Here is a 15,778-nt window from a genome sequence, read left to right as displayed (position 1 = left end):
TCTGGTAAAATAGACAACAAAATAACTCAGTATGATAAAATCCATGAGCACATTCCTATCGACAATCGAAGTAGTAATATTAGCTTGTCATAGGATAGCGTGGCGCTTTTCAAAAACAGTTTCAGGAATTGTTATTGCAATAGTAAACTGGAAATACAATATGAAAGTTTATTAGTGAGAATGGAATAGTAATCGACATTATTTACTGATACAAATGTCAAAAATCGCAATCAAAGGGTATGTTTTGAAATCGACTTTATAGGGGGTATTTTATATTCTGGACTAGTCACGCACACTATTGGTGCCGTGTTACTAGGTAGAAAAACATGTGTCATGGATATTGAAATTATTTTCCTTAATCTATGTAATATCTCTTTTAACGAAATTAAAAGATTTTTAATGCAAATAAAATAAAAATAAAAAATCAATTCTGAAGCTATATTTTCAAAGCTTGCTTTTAATAATTCTAGATATTTGTTTTAATTTTTCTTGCGTTATACCTTTATATAGCAAATTGATGTTTTAATCGGTTTTTACGTAGATGTCTAGTAGCAATACTTTGGTTTTGTTTGACATTGTCTTTATCAGAGTTTTGATTTTGATTCCAATATGTAGAAAATTATTGTTTTAATCGGGTAACTAAAAATAAAAGCAACAGTAGTAAACGACTGCTCAATAGTCATACATAGATTGAGAGAAAACAAATCCGGGTTACAGCCTTAAAGCCAGGAAAACACATCAACTATAAGAGGAAAACTAAGGAACAACAGGAACGCGGAGGTGCAACAAAAAAGAAACGCCGACATACTTAGAAACGAACTAGTTGATAACAATTGCCGTACTTCTGACTTGGTACAGGATATTTTTAGAAAAAAACCAGTGGGTTGAACCTGGTTTTATGGTTAACCAAACATCCCGCTTATACGGCAATGTTATTTTTTTTTAGCTAAAATGACAACACTAGGTGACAGAAATACAGCACCAAAACACGCAAGTTAACTCAACACGCACAAACAAATAATATTATAGTCCACACAACATGCAAACCGCAGAACATCAACGAAAATCTTCCACCAACGACAGACAGCACAGGACATAACAAGCAGTGACGTATATCTGATTTTTGTGCATTTATACTTAGTTCAGTGTTTTGTGTTAGACTGTTATTGAAATATTGTCTATGGTCAATAATATTCATTTGATTGTTACCTTTGGTCCTGGTACCAATACTTTGATTTGAGTATTGATATCATCTTCAATATTCAGCATGTACTTTAATATTTTGGAAGTTATTTCAGGGATTTGCATGAGCTTTGTATCGATATTTATTGCGAACCCAATGATACTTTTCCACATATTCATCTGCAAGTTACCTGTGGATTTAAATTTTTGTAAGTTCTATTGTCCCATCTAACAAATACAATTATTATAGATATTGTTCTCTGTGTAGTTTATTCCCTGGGAACTTTAAATTTCTTCTAGGAGAAATATAGCACTCATTGATTAATTTACCTGACCGAAAATTATCTCCTTTTTTATTTAAATACTTCTATAAACTCAAATAAACTGTATGCGATATTGCATTTATTCAATATATCATTAATATATTTTCAATCTGTTTAATATAAAATCTGATACAATAATAAAAAGTTTATTTCTGACATTTTTTTAGTATTGTTCCAATTAATTTACTTGTTTTTGTTGTTGTTCATTTATAGAATACATTTATCAAACACACAATGAAAGCAAATTCTAATAGGTAAAATATAGAATATTTGACCAGAAATCAACTTCTAATTTTTTGAATCAGTGTTGATATTGAACACATTAAAAATGTATTATTGATATTGAATAAATGCAACACAACATGCAGTTTTGTGAGTCCTTATCTAGTATTGGTATTATGTATTTTCATCATTGACAGTTAAATTTTTTGTTAAGGTAAATTAATCAGTGAGTGATAGATTTCTCCTAGAAGAAATTTAAAAGTCCCAGTGAATAAACTACACAGAGAAGAATAGCTATTGTATTTGTTAGATGGGACAATAGAACTTACAAAAAATTAAATCGACAGGTAACTTGCAGGTAAATCTGTGGAAAAGTGGCATTGGGTTCGCAATAATGTTTTGTGTTTGTACTTATTGTACCTTGATTAATAGTTTATGTTTGACTATCTTTGTCAGTGTCCGGTATCTGCAGTTTTGTGTATTTATTTCTGTTTTGTTTTGTTTTTTTGTTGTATTTTTGTTATTGTTGTATTTATTTTATTTATTTTTTTTTTTGCTTGAGCTCCTATCAGACACATGATATGGAGTTTTGTATAAATATTTCAGTGTTGTGCTCAGGTCTTGTATAACTATAAAAATAATGATGATTGCCAATGGTACAGTTCTTCACCAGAGACCAAATGACATAGACATTTTCATTTTGGGCGTTCAATTGTTTGTTTTTATTTCAGTGCTTTGCTTGGGCCTGGTATTTAGCCAATGACATGCAGTTTTATGTCATCAGTCCTATTCTTCTTCTTCCGCTTTATTTGTAAGTAATGTATACTAAGTAAAATGTTTATCAATATTCTGAAAATCTACTTAGCTAGTTCTAACTTAATTTAAAGTGTTTTCGTTCAGTTGAAATAAGTAATGCTTAAGAGAACATATTGAACTTTTGTTAGTGTGTGTGTGTGGGGGGGGTAAAGGTATACTGAAACACAAAGGAACCCTTACGTATCGAAAAACCAGGTATCCCTCCTTGTTTGTATTGCCAATGTGTATTGCATTTTTTTCATTTTCAGTAAATATGTTTATATATGCCTTCTACATGTCTTATTGTTTTTCTTTGTTGACATATTTCTTTGTTTTATAATGATTAAGATGATAACATAATGTTGACTGCAGTACCCCTATTTTGACATTTTTACCTATTACGTCTGTTTATTTTGTTCACATATCGATGTCAATAAAATGGAAGTGTGTGTGTGACTGTCATACAAGTGAAAGGTTTAGCTAGCTCTAAATCCAGGTGTAATCCACCATTTTCTACAGAAGAAAATGCCTGTAACAAGTCAGAAATATGACAGTTGTTATTCATTCGTTTGATGTGCTTGAGCGTTTTGATATTTTCTTAGGGACTTTCCGTCTAGTATTTTTCTCGGGAGTTCGGTATTTTTGTTTTTTTACTTTTCTCTACTGAAAAAGGGTATTTTATTTGTTTCATAATGATATGCTACATTGAAAGAAAGAGGTTTTCAATATAAAAAAAGGGGTCATGTTTTGAACGTCACTTATTGAAAACTATTTTGGACAAATCTTATCTGCCTAGCTCTTTTCCAGACAGTTACACCGCATGCATTATTTTTTTGATAAGCCTTAAATCAAAATTGCAGATGATATTTGTATGTTTGTGATTTGTACATAATTTACATACAAAACGTTTGAACTTTGAAGTAAGGATTCTAAATACAATTTCAGTAACAAAGTAGCAGGTACTATTGTAACAGCCATGTTCCTAGGAGGTACAACGATAGCTACAGGAATTATTTCTACACACTATGACCTTGGATTATCTACTTTTGAGTAAGTAGAAAATAATTTTACAATAAGTGTGGGTACAGCTGCTATATCACAAAAATCACTAAAGCATATTATATCTGAGGGACACAATAGTGTAAGACTTGTCCCCAAATTTCTACATTTTACATGCCACGACGACGGACTAAAGAGTCGTTGCATTTTCGGAAAACATGACTTTAATAGCCAATCACATTGTTCAGTCGGAAAACATGACTTTAATAGCCAATCACATTGTTCAGTCTTTAGTGTTCTATCTATGTATTATATTTTTCCTTTCTTCAAAACAGCGTTGACTATCCGTCTTTCACTTATTATATTTTTATGCCCCATTTATGGGCATTATGTTTTCTGATCTGTGCGTCCGTTCGTCCGTTTGTCCCGCTTCATGTTAAAGTTTTTGGTCGAGGTAGTTTTTGATGAATTTGGAAGTACAATCAACTTGAAACTTTGTAAACATGTTCCCTATGATATGATCTTTCTAACTTTAATGCCAAATAAGAGATTTGTCCCCAATTTTCACGGTTCACTGAACATAGAAAACGATAGTGCGGATGCGGCATTCGTGTACTCGGGACACATTCTTGTTTAGTTAAAAAAAATAAAAAAATAAACATATATATATCTTTATTTTCTTCACCTGTTACATCAACCCTAAGTCACCCAAGGAAGCAACTGAGGGGGCTCCGATTTTTACACTCTCATTTGTCAGGGGAAGAGCAAATGAGGGAAAAAAATCTTATTATAATTAATTAACATATATCTATGTTCAAGTGTACATGGAATTAAGTTATAATATTTCACCTATCCGCGGAATTATTTTATTGTGTGTATGTATATAGAACAGCGATTGTGAATGATCATCATGAAATTATTGTCTAGAATATAAATAAGTCATAATATGAATAACAAACTTTTTTTAAACAAAAAAGATATTCATCTATGTGTATTTCAAATATAAAAGATATCATATTTGCAACAAATATCTTTAAGGATCTTTTTATTTAACACACATCTGATTTAATGTATCTTACAAATGACAGATCGGTTGTTTACGTTATATAACACTATTAAAATAGATAATGTCAATGTCACCGATTTTAACTAACAGGTACTCATGGTACTGCTAAATTCTATTGAATATAACATAGATTTTATGAGATAGTTTGCTATAAATATTTCTAGCAAATAAAAAGAATCGCGAATATCTATTTTGTTTGACTAATTCAAAAGCCAATATCTATATTTTAATAGAAATAACAATTGAAAATATATTTGCATGTTTATATATAAATATAAAAGTTTACCAGAAAAATCTGTACCAATCATTTAAAATCTAAAGAGGCCACTATGATTTTTAGTGCCCCAAATCAATTACCATATTGGTTAATTAAAACTTCTGTTCTGTTTATTTCAGCAAGAATGCAATGGACTACTTTAACAACTACTATATTAAACCATATACTAGGATGGGTCCATACCTGGTCGGAATATACACTGGTTATATCTTGTATAAAATTAAGTGTACATTCAAAATTAATAAGGTATCTTATTTGTATATGCCTTCATCATCATGCAATTGCATTTAAAGTTACTATGATAAAGTTCTCTTGATCTGCAACAGGAGATCCCCGTCCATGTTTTATAATAATTCTTCAAAAGAAAATTAGAATTTTATTATACTAAGCGGGAAAATAATGTCAATTTATTGATATAAATGTATCCAAAGTATTAAATGTTAAACAGCATGTATTTGATCATTTTCAGCATATTTTTGAAATTTACTTCTGAATACTTAAATCAATATATAATTGCATAACCCACCACATTTCATGTATCAATAAACGAATTAGACGCATAATTAAATTTAAAAAACAGTTACCGAAATAAATTTCTTCTATTACAGTTTGTTAACCTACTTTTGTGGGGAGTGTTCACTGCAGTGGCCTCTTCAGTATTGTATGGAGTATACGACCACTACAATGGAAAACCATTTTCAACAGAGGTGGCTTCTTTATATAATGCTGTACATAAAACTGCTTGGGGTGCCGCTGTTTGTTGGGTTATATTTGCCTGTGCTACTGGAAACGGAGGTGACATGAATATCTCTTAGAATTCAATCTGAAACACTAAACAAAAAAATAATAGCAAATCAAGGTTTTTGGATCGATGTGTTCACTGAATCATAGACAGATCAAAACAACTACTTGTGGTGTTTAAACATGCCAAACCTAACATTCTGTATAAATAAACTCATCATAGATACGTGAAGCTGCAAACACATACGTTATTCGGCCTGATGCAGTCAATATCATTGAATATGATTACAAAGTAAATAAGTCCGTTGATAAAAAATGGGTTAGATCTAGAGTATTTTGTGATATAATAATGCATGTAAAGTTCATTCGAAAACGATAGCGAAATTTGTGTTCAAGAAATTGCAAACAGTATAATCCCTAATGCATTCTAGAAATCGGTCATTTGCTTCATGAATTTGCGAACATCGAAAAGACAAAAAATAGTATTAGATAAAGTCGAAAACGCGTTATCAGCTTTCCTTGATTATAAGATCTATTTTAATCTATAAAAGAGGGGTTATACCATATAATATAGGTTTATTCCATAAATTTTACTTATAGAGGAATGTAATATATACATAAAAGGTTGTAATGAGAAATGAGAAATGAAACATTTAAGCAGATTTCAGTTATTTTAGAAATGACATACAGAAAAATGTATTGCAGTAAAAAGTACTGCTAAATGTAATCTTTTGACGAATTTACCTTCGTCTTAGGTAATAAGCGCTTTTTCTAATAATATGCATTTTTGTAAAATTATAATAAAAAAAAACAGGAAATTTTGTATACAATAAGGTGTATTGCTTGATTTACTTTAAATATTCTTACACATTTGTGTAACACTATCATGTAGAGCAGATAAATATATCAGAAATGAAACACCACATTAAAAAAATATGAAAGTTATCAATATTTATTTTAATTATTTAATACCTATGAAACTTTTCCTCACAAGTTATCATTTGTTTTTAATGTATATTTGAGTAAGTTATCAATGCATATTATAACTACTGTTATCAATACCTATACTAGGATTTATCAACACAATTTTGTCCTGGAAAGGATTTGTACCATTGAGTAGACTGACTTACTCTGCATACCTGATCCATCCAGTTATAATACAATACTATGTGTATACACGGAAACAAATGGTATATGTGGATGATCATCAAATGGTAAGTTAGGCATACAAGTATTATATGATATCGGATATGTTCCTTACGTCGTAACTATAATTCCCTTCCTCCTTCCTGATTCACACAAGTATTACATGATATCGGATATGTTCCTTACGTCGTAACTACAATCACCTTCCTTTTCCATACAAGTATTACATGATATTGGATATGTTCATTACGTCTTAACTACAACCCCCTTCCTTATTCATACAAGTATTATATGATATCGGAAATGTTCCTTACGTCGTAACTACAATCCCCTTCCTTTTCCATACAAGTATTACATGATATTGGATATGTTCCGTACGTCGTAACTACAATCTCCTTCCTTTTCCATACAAGTATTACACGATATCGGATATGTTCCTTAAGTCGTAACTACAATCCCCTTCCTTTTTCATACAAGTATTACATGATATCGGATATGTTCCTTACGTCGTAACTTCAATCCCCTTCCTTTTTCATGGATGTGACCTACCGAATCAGACTATTTACCGGGTTTGTAATAACATGAGCAACACAACGAGTTCCACATGTGGAGCAGAATCTGCTTACCCTTCTGGAGCACCCGAGATCACCACCAGTTGATGGTGTGGTTCGTGTTGCTTTGTCTTAAGTTTTCTATGTTGTGTCATGTGTACTATTACTTAGATATAGGAAGATGTGGTGTGAGTGCCAATGAGACAACTCTCCATCTAAATAACAATTTATAAAAGTAAACCATTATAGGTCAATGTACGGCCTTCAAAATGGAGCCTTGGCTCACACCGAACAACAAGCTATAAAGGGCCCCAAAATTACTAGTGTAAAACCATTCAAACGGGAAAACCAACCATTTAATCTTTATAAAAAACGAGAAACGAGAAACACGTATAAATTACATAAACAAACGACAACTACTGTACATCAGGTGCAAACATTTGCAGCGGGATTAAACGTTTTAATGGTACCAAACCTTCTCCCTTTTTCTGAAACAATAGCATAACATCACAACATAGAAAAACACACGATAAAATATCAATTGACAGGCTTAACTGTCTGTTTGTCTTTTTCACTTTTAGCCATGGCGTTGTCAGTTTATTTTTAATCTATGAGTTTGACTGTCCCTCTGGTATTTTTCACCCCTCTTTTAGCAAATAGACCACTGGTCAGTTATTTCTAAATGTTGACACACGTTTGTTCCCGATGTCTAACAAAAATTACGTGTGTTTCTCTAGATGCTTGATTTATCTTTTGATCACATATTCATTGCATTCGGAGGATGTATTTTTTAACAAATAATCGACATTCTCATGGGAACCATTTAAGCTCCTTTTCTTGCAAATGTGTTCATTCATTCATTTGAAGTAGACTTCATACGTGAACTTCTAAGGAAAACTTTTTAAAAAAGTATGTAAATCAAATGTGGAGATGTGGTATAATTGCCAATAAGACAACTCTCCATCAGAGACCAAATTACGTTGAAGATTTACAACTATAGTTTGCCATACGGTCGTCAATTATGAGCAAAACCCATATCGTATAGCAACCTATAAAAGGCTCCGAAATAAAAACGTAAAACAATTCAAACGAGAAAACTAAATGACTGATTTATGTAAAACAAAAACAGCAATTAACCTATAAAACAAACATAGTAAACAGTTACAAACGAAGTAAAGTCCGCCTTATATCTTGAGTTGCATCAAAAAGAGAAGCGAAAGATACCAAAGAGATATTCTAACTCATCAGTCTAAAAAAAAAAAAATGCCAGAAGCAAAAATACCTAATTATGAATATATTCAAACTCATAATGGAAAAACAAACTGTTTTGCTGTTGTTTTTTCTGTGGTCGGGTTGTTGTCTCTTTGACACATTCCCCATTTCCATTTTCAATTTTATTGACATTGACATCACAAAAAAAAAAATAGGCATACAGTACACACAAAAAACCAATAACGAAACCAAAGCCTATTAAGTAACACGGACCTTAAGAAACATATGTCTAATTCGTATTTTTTTATTCGAGAAAGAGAAGACGGGATTGTCGTTACACCAATTGGAACATATCCGACGGCATCTGTGAAAAAGATATTTCATAATGGTCAACCAGCTCATGATGGCGTCCGTAGAATTTACGTAGGGATTATTTCATCTTCATTACTTAGAACTCTAGATTCAATGGCTTCTTCTTTGAATGCAGCAATCCTATCTCAATTAAATCATGATGGGAAATGCAAGCTTAAATATGATATCAATTGGGAGAAATATACTCCAAATAAAGGTGCATTTGGAATGTTTCTTCATAGAAATGGCAAGTTCGCCATTGGGAAACGGAAGTCTCTCTTTTGTTGTAAACATTTCTAGATCTTATTCAAGTATGAAGCAGATCCAAACTATATCTATTATATCCTGTATATCAAGTTCGGTGAGATCGATGTGTTCAAGATAGTCACAAAATTTGGAATTACTTCGTGAAAAAATACCATATACTTGTATATAGCGGAACATGAAGTTAAAGGATAATACCCTTATTGATGTTAGCCTCTAATGAATTGAAGAACGAATCCATTTCTGTGTAGCAACATTCAAGCAGCACCTGCATATGTAATAGCTGATACTATATTCTGAAACTTGCATTTCATATCATGATTTTCTAGATTAAGGTTTTTGCTTACAAGGTATTTTTCAAACAAAGAGTTCCAAGGGAACTTTGAGCCATCCTTTCGTAAAGTTTACGGACGCCACCACGAGTTGTTTGACTGTTCTGAATTATCTGTTTACCAGATGACGACGAATATGTTTCAATTGTTGTAACGATAATCCCGTCTGCTTTTTTTCGAATGTGACATTCTGAAAAAGACTTGGCACCGGGGTCGTATTCCGGATCACATGAGATAATCCCCGGTTTTTGGTGAAGTTCGTGTTGATATGTCGTATTCTATTTGCTTTTTGAAGACTGCGGTGGAGATTTATTACCCCGAGGGTATCACCAGCCCAGTAATCAGCACTTTTGTGCTGACATGAATTATCATTGATATGGTTATATTTATAAATTTACTGTTAAAAATTTTTTGAATTTTTGAAATACTAAGGCCTTTTCTACATCAGGCATAGATTACCTTAGCTGTATTTGGCAAAACTTTTAGGAATTTTGGTCCTCAATGCTCTTCAACTTCGTACTTTATTTGGCCTTTTTAACTATTTTGGATTCGAGCGTCACTGATGAGTCTTTTGTAGACGAAACGCGCGTCTGGCGTATATACAAAATTTAGTCCTGGTATCTATGATGAGTTTATTTGCTTATAGACCTTAATGTCGATTTTCGGTTTTTTGCCAAATCATTGTCAGTTCACTTATGAGTTTGACTTTCCTTTAAGTACCTTTCGACTTATAAGGATACTTTAATGAACGTTATTGTAAATACTCCCAAACATAATGTTTTAATCCATTTTTCTGTAAGAGTGATCCTTAACCCCCTATCTCCTTTTTATAATGTACTTTATTAGCCTCTTCGAAATCATTTGAACTAGAAGTGTTTGTCAGAAATGTTACATCCTCGAATAAGACTTGTCACCGCACCGGCTTTGTGCAACAAGAAAGATAACACATATGGTTTTTGATGGGGTTCGTCTTGCTTTGTTTATTTTTAATGTTTTGTGTTAAAGACTATTATATTTCCAATAACATAGTCAGTTTGTTTTTTACTTGTAAATTTGAATTTACCTGAAGTCTCTTCCAGCTCTCCTACCATTGTTGTTAGCTAATGTTCAGTCCATATTATCGGGAAACATTATCTATTTCATATCAAAAATGCATAGCATTTCCATTAAGCTGGGGTCACACATTCACGATTTTTACTGCCGTCCTTGACAGGACCATTCCCGATTAAAATTTATTAAAAGTCTGATCAAGATCCTATGAATCGTGGATGGAAATTCAAACTTTAATTAAAATTTGTAAAAAAAATAATTTAATCACGACAACAATCAGATATTGTTCAGGAAGCGTCGATATTCAACCGTTTCCAAGCGAATTTATCCCGATAATCCCGTTCTAAATCCGCTTCTAATCCGATTTGTATCTTTCGCCAGGTAAAATTCGACCGAGTCTGTCAGGACTGCGTCCCGATTCTACCGAATGTAATCCGACAGAGATCAGATAGTGACAAGACAGTGAACCGACGCTGACGGAAGTTATCCGTTCGAAAACTGTCGGCATACTCGGGATGATCAGGTACTGTCGGAACGTAATCCTATCACGGTCCGCTCTATCGCATTGCAAACGGCTTTGTCTGGTCTCAGTCGTATTGAATTCTGTAATTGTCGGGACTCTGACGTGGGTATCATTGACGAATTTAGAATTAATAACGGGACTGTTTCGGAACGGTTTCGGCAAAAACGGTTCGCAATCGACAAGATCTGGATGCAATCTGGACTCAATCGGCAGAAAAACAGCAATGAAAAATTTCTCCAGATCATTCCCGTTCCACAGGACACCGTCCCGAAAACACAGAACATTGTTAGGAAATTGATCCGATACAGCAGAATCTGTCACGACATAGGCACGATTGTAATCCGACTAGACAAAATCGGCTGAGTTTCCCCGAATGTTACGGGACGCACCTAAGTGTCGGGGTGATTTGCCGAACTATTCGGACCCTTCCCGACCAGTAGGAATCTGTTACGAACTAAAACGACTGCGTTCAGACAATAATAGGACATTCCAGATAATTGAGGATACTAATCAGACTTTTTCACTTTTCGTGTCGTATCGCTGTCTGATCTCAAACGGGAGCAATAATCGGCAATGTGTGAACCGCGCATTAAGTTGTTATTTTGTATTGTTTATCAATCTTATGAAATTTTAACTATGTTGGTTTTTTTGGCAGATTTATGACTTCCTAGGAAACCTTGGACTTTCATATGCTGCTGCTTTAATAGTATCGCTTGCATTTGAATCACCAATGATGGGACTGGAGAAAGTTATCTTCAAGAGAGGCCAGAAGAAATGAATACACCTTCCTTTTGTATCAAATTTTGTATTAATTCAAATATGGTTAAGATCTGATTAAAGTTTGTACTAGTTTATTTGCATTATTGTATTGAAAACCCCAAATTGAATTAATTCATTTTAACCCACGTGTTAAGTAAAATTCACTTCAGTCTTCTGCATGTTCTGTGCGTGTCAATATCTGTTTTATGGTTCTAGGAAACAAATAGTGTTGTTGGTTTACTGCCATGGTCGCTGTTGATTTGATAGATTAACAGTAGTACTGCGGTCTTAAAATAACATATCTTTTATAATATTCAGAAGGAACAGATTTTAATAAATAGATTTAATATATTTATATAATTTAGTATTATCTAAACGTAACCTTTCACTTTAAGGAAAGAGAAAGTTCTTTCAATTTGGCTCATATCAGATTCTGTCGTTCTGAAGTAATGAGTTATAACCTGGTCTTTATTTTTTTTGCTTTGAATGTTCCTGATGGATTTAAATCCAGAAAAAAGCGTTTCAGTCGCATACTGATTTATAAAGGGTTATTTTCATATGTTAAATTATGTATTCTTTATTCAAAATTGGGGAGAAAGTTGTACTGTTTTTATCAATGTAAAATCCTGAAATGAATTCTGACGCAAGACGCTTTGAATTCGCGATTCTTTCATGTTTCTGTAAGACTTTAAATACTGAACAAGCGCAAAAAGCATAAACCTGTTCACTCAAATGAAAACTATTTGAAAGGAAAATTAATTTGACAAAGAAAATTTGAAGGTTTTTCTTGTCCACCTAACTTTTATACAGATATGTCAAAATCTTTTTCGATTGCAGAAAAGAAATCTTCGTAAACAAAAAGGTGTTCAAATTGTATAGTTTGTATTTCATCAATTTTCAATAAAATTTTAATACTCATGTCAAACAAAAATTGAAATAACATGTACCTGTACTGTAATGAACAAATATCCTAACACTTCATGGATATGAAAAGGTGCTTGCTTCAAAAATGGAGATTTTAACAAGCGCAATAACTGTTTGATATCATACACAAAATATTTATAGAAATGTTGAAAAACAAAAGCGACATTTCAGAAACAAAAGTGACGAAAAAAAAATTTAACAGAACAAAATCGAAAGTTCTTTCTCGGGAAATATATAAAAAAAAAAAGGAAAATCACAAAAATAACGAACTCCGAGTTAAATTCAAAACGTAGAGTCCTTAATCAAATAGCAAAATCAAAAGCTCAAACACATCAAACGAATGGTAAACAGTTATTTAGTCGACTGTAATTTACAAATGTTCAAATCTCGTAAATCTCGTAGGTTAATTAGAAAGGGACAAATCAATGAGATTTAAAAATTCAGAGGAATCCCGATTAACCCGAAAATGAGCGACACTTGGAGGGTCGAGAGGTTAAACGTCTCAAGCTGTACCTGCACCACCCACCGTGCGAATTAACACTCACTTAAAACATTACATTCAAGAATTCAAAACAATCTGCAAAATAACAGATCCGACTTATGCCGTTATCTAAACATCGAAGACTGCGAAAAAGTCGGTAGTGAGTTGAGACACTGACATATCGTATCCGCCAATTCATAAAAGCTGAGAAATTAGTAGTAATTTGAACTTACAAATACCAATTTTAAACTCAAGTTCAAATAGGATATAGAACAAATGTTACAAACAAAAGTATATCTATCATATTTTCATTTTCATAGTCCACTAAAAAAGTGTGCATACACACAAATGCACATCTAGAGTATACTGTATAAAGTATTGGATTAATCACAGATATCAGTAAATTCCATAAAAAATAATAATTCATATCTTGTATACAGATGTGCTCTGACTTGCATAGGCCCCTTGTTTTATATTTACTTCATTTGCATAGTCACGCTTTTGCACTACAAAAAAGTACTCTTGTTACTTGCATGTCCCTTTGGTATCTTTAACCTCTTTTGAATATGATTTTAATTTTTTTGTACATTGAGTCATAAATAGCTTCTTTGTTCTTTTTTTTTTATAAGTGTCTAAAAGAACTCCGAATCATATGAAAATAAGAAGAGATCGGCAAGGAGAGGCGCACAGTTCGTTCCTAAAGAAACATTTGATCAGTTTGATGGAGTTTCTTAATTTTTGACAACATATTTGGTGAATTTGGAGGCAATTGTTTTCAAACAAATTGTCGGCATTTCATGGGAACGAACTGTACGCCTCTCCTTGTCGACCTCTTCTCGGCATTTCATGGGAACGAACTGTACGCCTCTCCTTGTCGACCTCTTCTTATGTTTTTTAATTCAGAGTTCCTTCAGATGGCTTGTCAAAAACAAGAAGAACATTTAGGTATATTGATGATGTTCTTTCCATGAACAATACATCCTTTTCAGATTGGGCTCCATTAATATCCCTCTATTTCATTTTAAAACTAAATAATAATGAATCCACAGAATATTGAACGCATCTATCCCATCATACTATAGATAAAGGATACAACAGATACAGTCAAGGGATTTGTATAGTAATAGTATTACTATACAAATCCTTGATACAGTTAAGTCTGCCTCGTATCTTGACTAACATATAGAAATTGACAATGAGGGTCGTTTGCAAACAAAACTTTAGATGATTTCAGTTTCCTAATCGTGAACTTCCCATTTCTATGTAGCAACATTCCAGCAGCGCCTGCATATGGAGTATATATCTCCCAATTGAAACGATATTCCCGGGCTTGTATTGACTATGATCATTACTTTGACAGAGGGTTGCTGCTCACAAGGAAGCTTTAAACAAAAAATTACAAATTACGGACACCATCACGAGTTGGATGACCGTTATGGAGTCTCTGTTTCAGAGCAGATATGTTTCTTATGTGGTTACTACAATCCCGTTCCCTTTTCCTGAATGTGACGTAACAAATTGGACTTATAACTTGGTGTGTACTAACATGAGCAACGAGACGAGTGTTGTATAGGATCTGATTATCCTCCCAGAGCACATGAGATCACCCCTTGTATTTGGTGGGGTTACGGTTGCTTAGCACTTATTTTTCTATATTGTATTTTTTTTAAGCCATCACATTGTCAGTTTATTTTCGATTTATGAGTTTGACTGTCCCTCTGGTATCTTTCGTCCCTCTTTTATACAAGTGAGAGATTTAGCTAGCTATGAAAACCAGGTTTAAACGACCATTTTCTTCAAACAAAAATGCCTGTAACAAGTCAGGAATATGACAGTTGTTAGCCATTCGTTTGATGTGTTGGAGCTTTTGATTTTGCCATTTGATTAGGGACTTTCAGTCTTAAATTTTCATCAGTTTGGTATTTTTGTTATTTTACTTTTTATTTGTTCATGGTAAGTTTCTGAATTTTATATGGTGAACAATAAAAGGTATTTTAATGAAAAACATAAAAAAAAATCGGTGAAGTAAAAAACATAAAAATATTCCATCCATTGACCAAACTCATCTTTTCTTAGATCCTATATGATACAAACCACTTATGTATGCCCACTTCTTTTGCTTCCTATTATAAATTATCCTATTCAAAGCTTTCGTAATCATTTCACTGAATGTTAAACTCTAATCTCAGATTTATCCATTTGAGCCCTGCATCCCTGTTCAACCTGGATTAGTTTTTGCTTAAACCATTTATCCCCCCCTTTATCAACTTAACATCATATGGTCTATATAGACAAAGGGGCACTTAAATCAGATTAACTACACAGAACGTTTGCCTATATCAAGTCAGGCTATCTGGACAATGTGTTGTTGGTTTTTTTGTTGGCAAATCTTTTATTTTGATACTGGTTCTTGGTGTGTCTTTTGTACATTTTGGGGATTCATGTTAACATTTTAATGTATTATAAACAAAAATTTAAGATGCTAAAAATTGTGTACATGATAAAAATAAATACATAAATCTGATTTCATTTTAGTACCAATTATTTAAAAATATATTCTCCAGTAGCAGAACACATGAA

The 15,778-nt window shown here is 32.7% G+C and overlaps 1 protein-coding gene across 1 annotated transcript in view; it reads left to right on the top strand.

Annotated features, from left to right (window-relative positions):
- LOC139511228 (nose resistant to fluoxetine protein 6-like) overlaps nucleotides 1-11,888 on the top strand; it is a 31,055-nt gene extending 19,167 nt beyond the window's left edge. The window contains exons 10-15 of the mRNA XM_071297808.1: nucleotides 2,459-2,538; nucleotides 3,468-3,572; nucleotides 4,984-5,110; nucleotides 5,473-5,659; nucleotides 6,677-6,819; nucleotides 11,690-11,888. Coding sequence (XP_071153909.1) covers nucleotides 2,459-2,538; nucleotides 3,468-3,572; nucleotides 4,984-5,110; nucleotides 5,473-5,659; nucleotides 6,677-6,819; nucleotides 11,690-11,812 — 765 coding nt within the window. The 3' untranslated portion in view covers nucleotides 11,813-11,888. The remainder of the gene's footprint in view (nucleotides 1-2,458; nucleotides 2,539-3,467; nucleotides 3,573-4,983; nucleotides 5,111-5,472; nucleotides 5,660-6,676; nucleotides 6,820-11,689) is intronic.
- The last annotated feature ends 3,890 nt before the right edge of the window (nucleotides 11,889-15,778 follow it).

This window comes from Mytilus edulis, chromosome 2 (genome assembly GCF_963676685.1).
Source record: "Mytilus edulis chromosome 2, xbMytEdul2.2, whole genome shotgun sequence".
Taxonomy (NCBI): Eukaryota; Metazoa; Mollusca; class Bivalvia; order Mytilida; family Mytilidae; genus Mytilus; species Mytilus edulis.
Note: the sequence above shows the minus strand (reverse complement) of the source record. Positions and strands in the feature narration are given on the sequence as shown.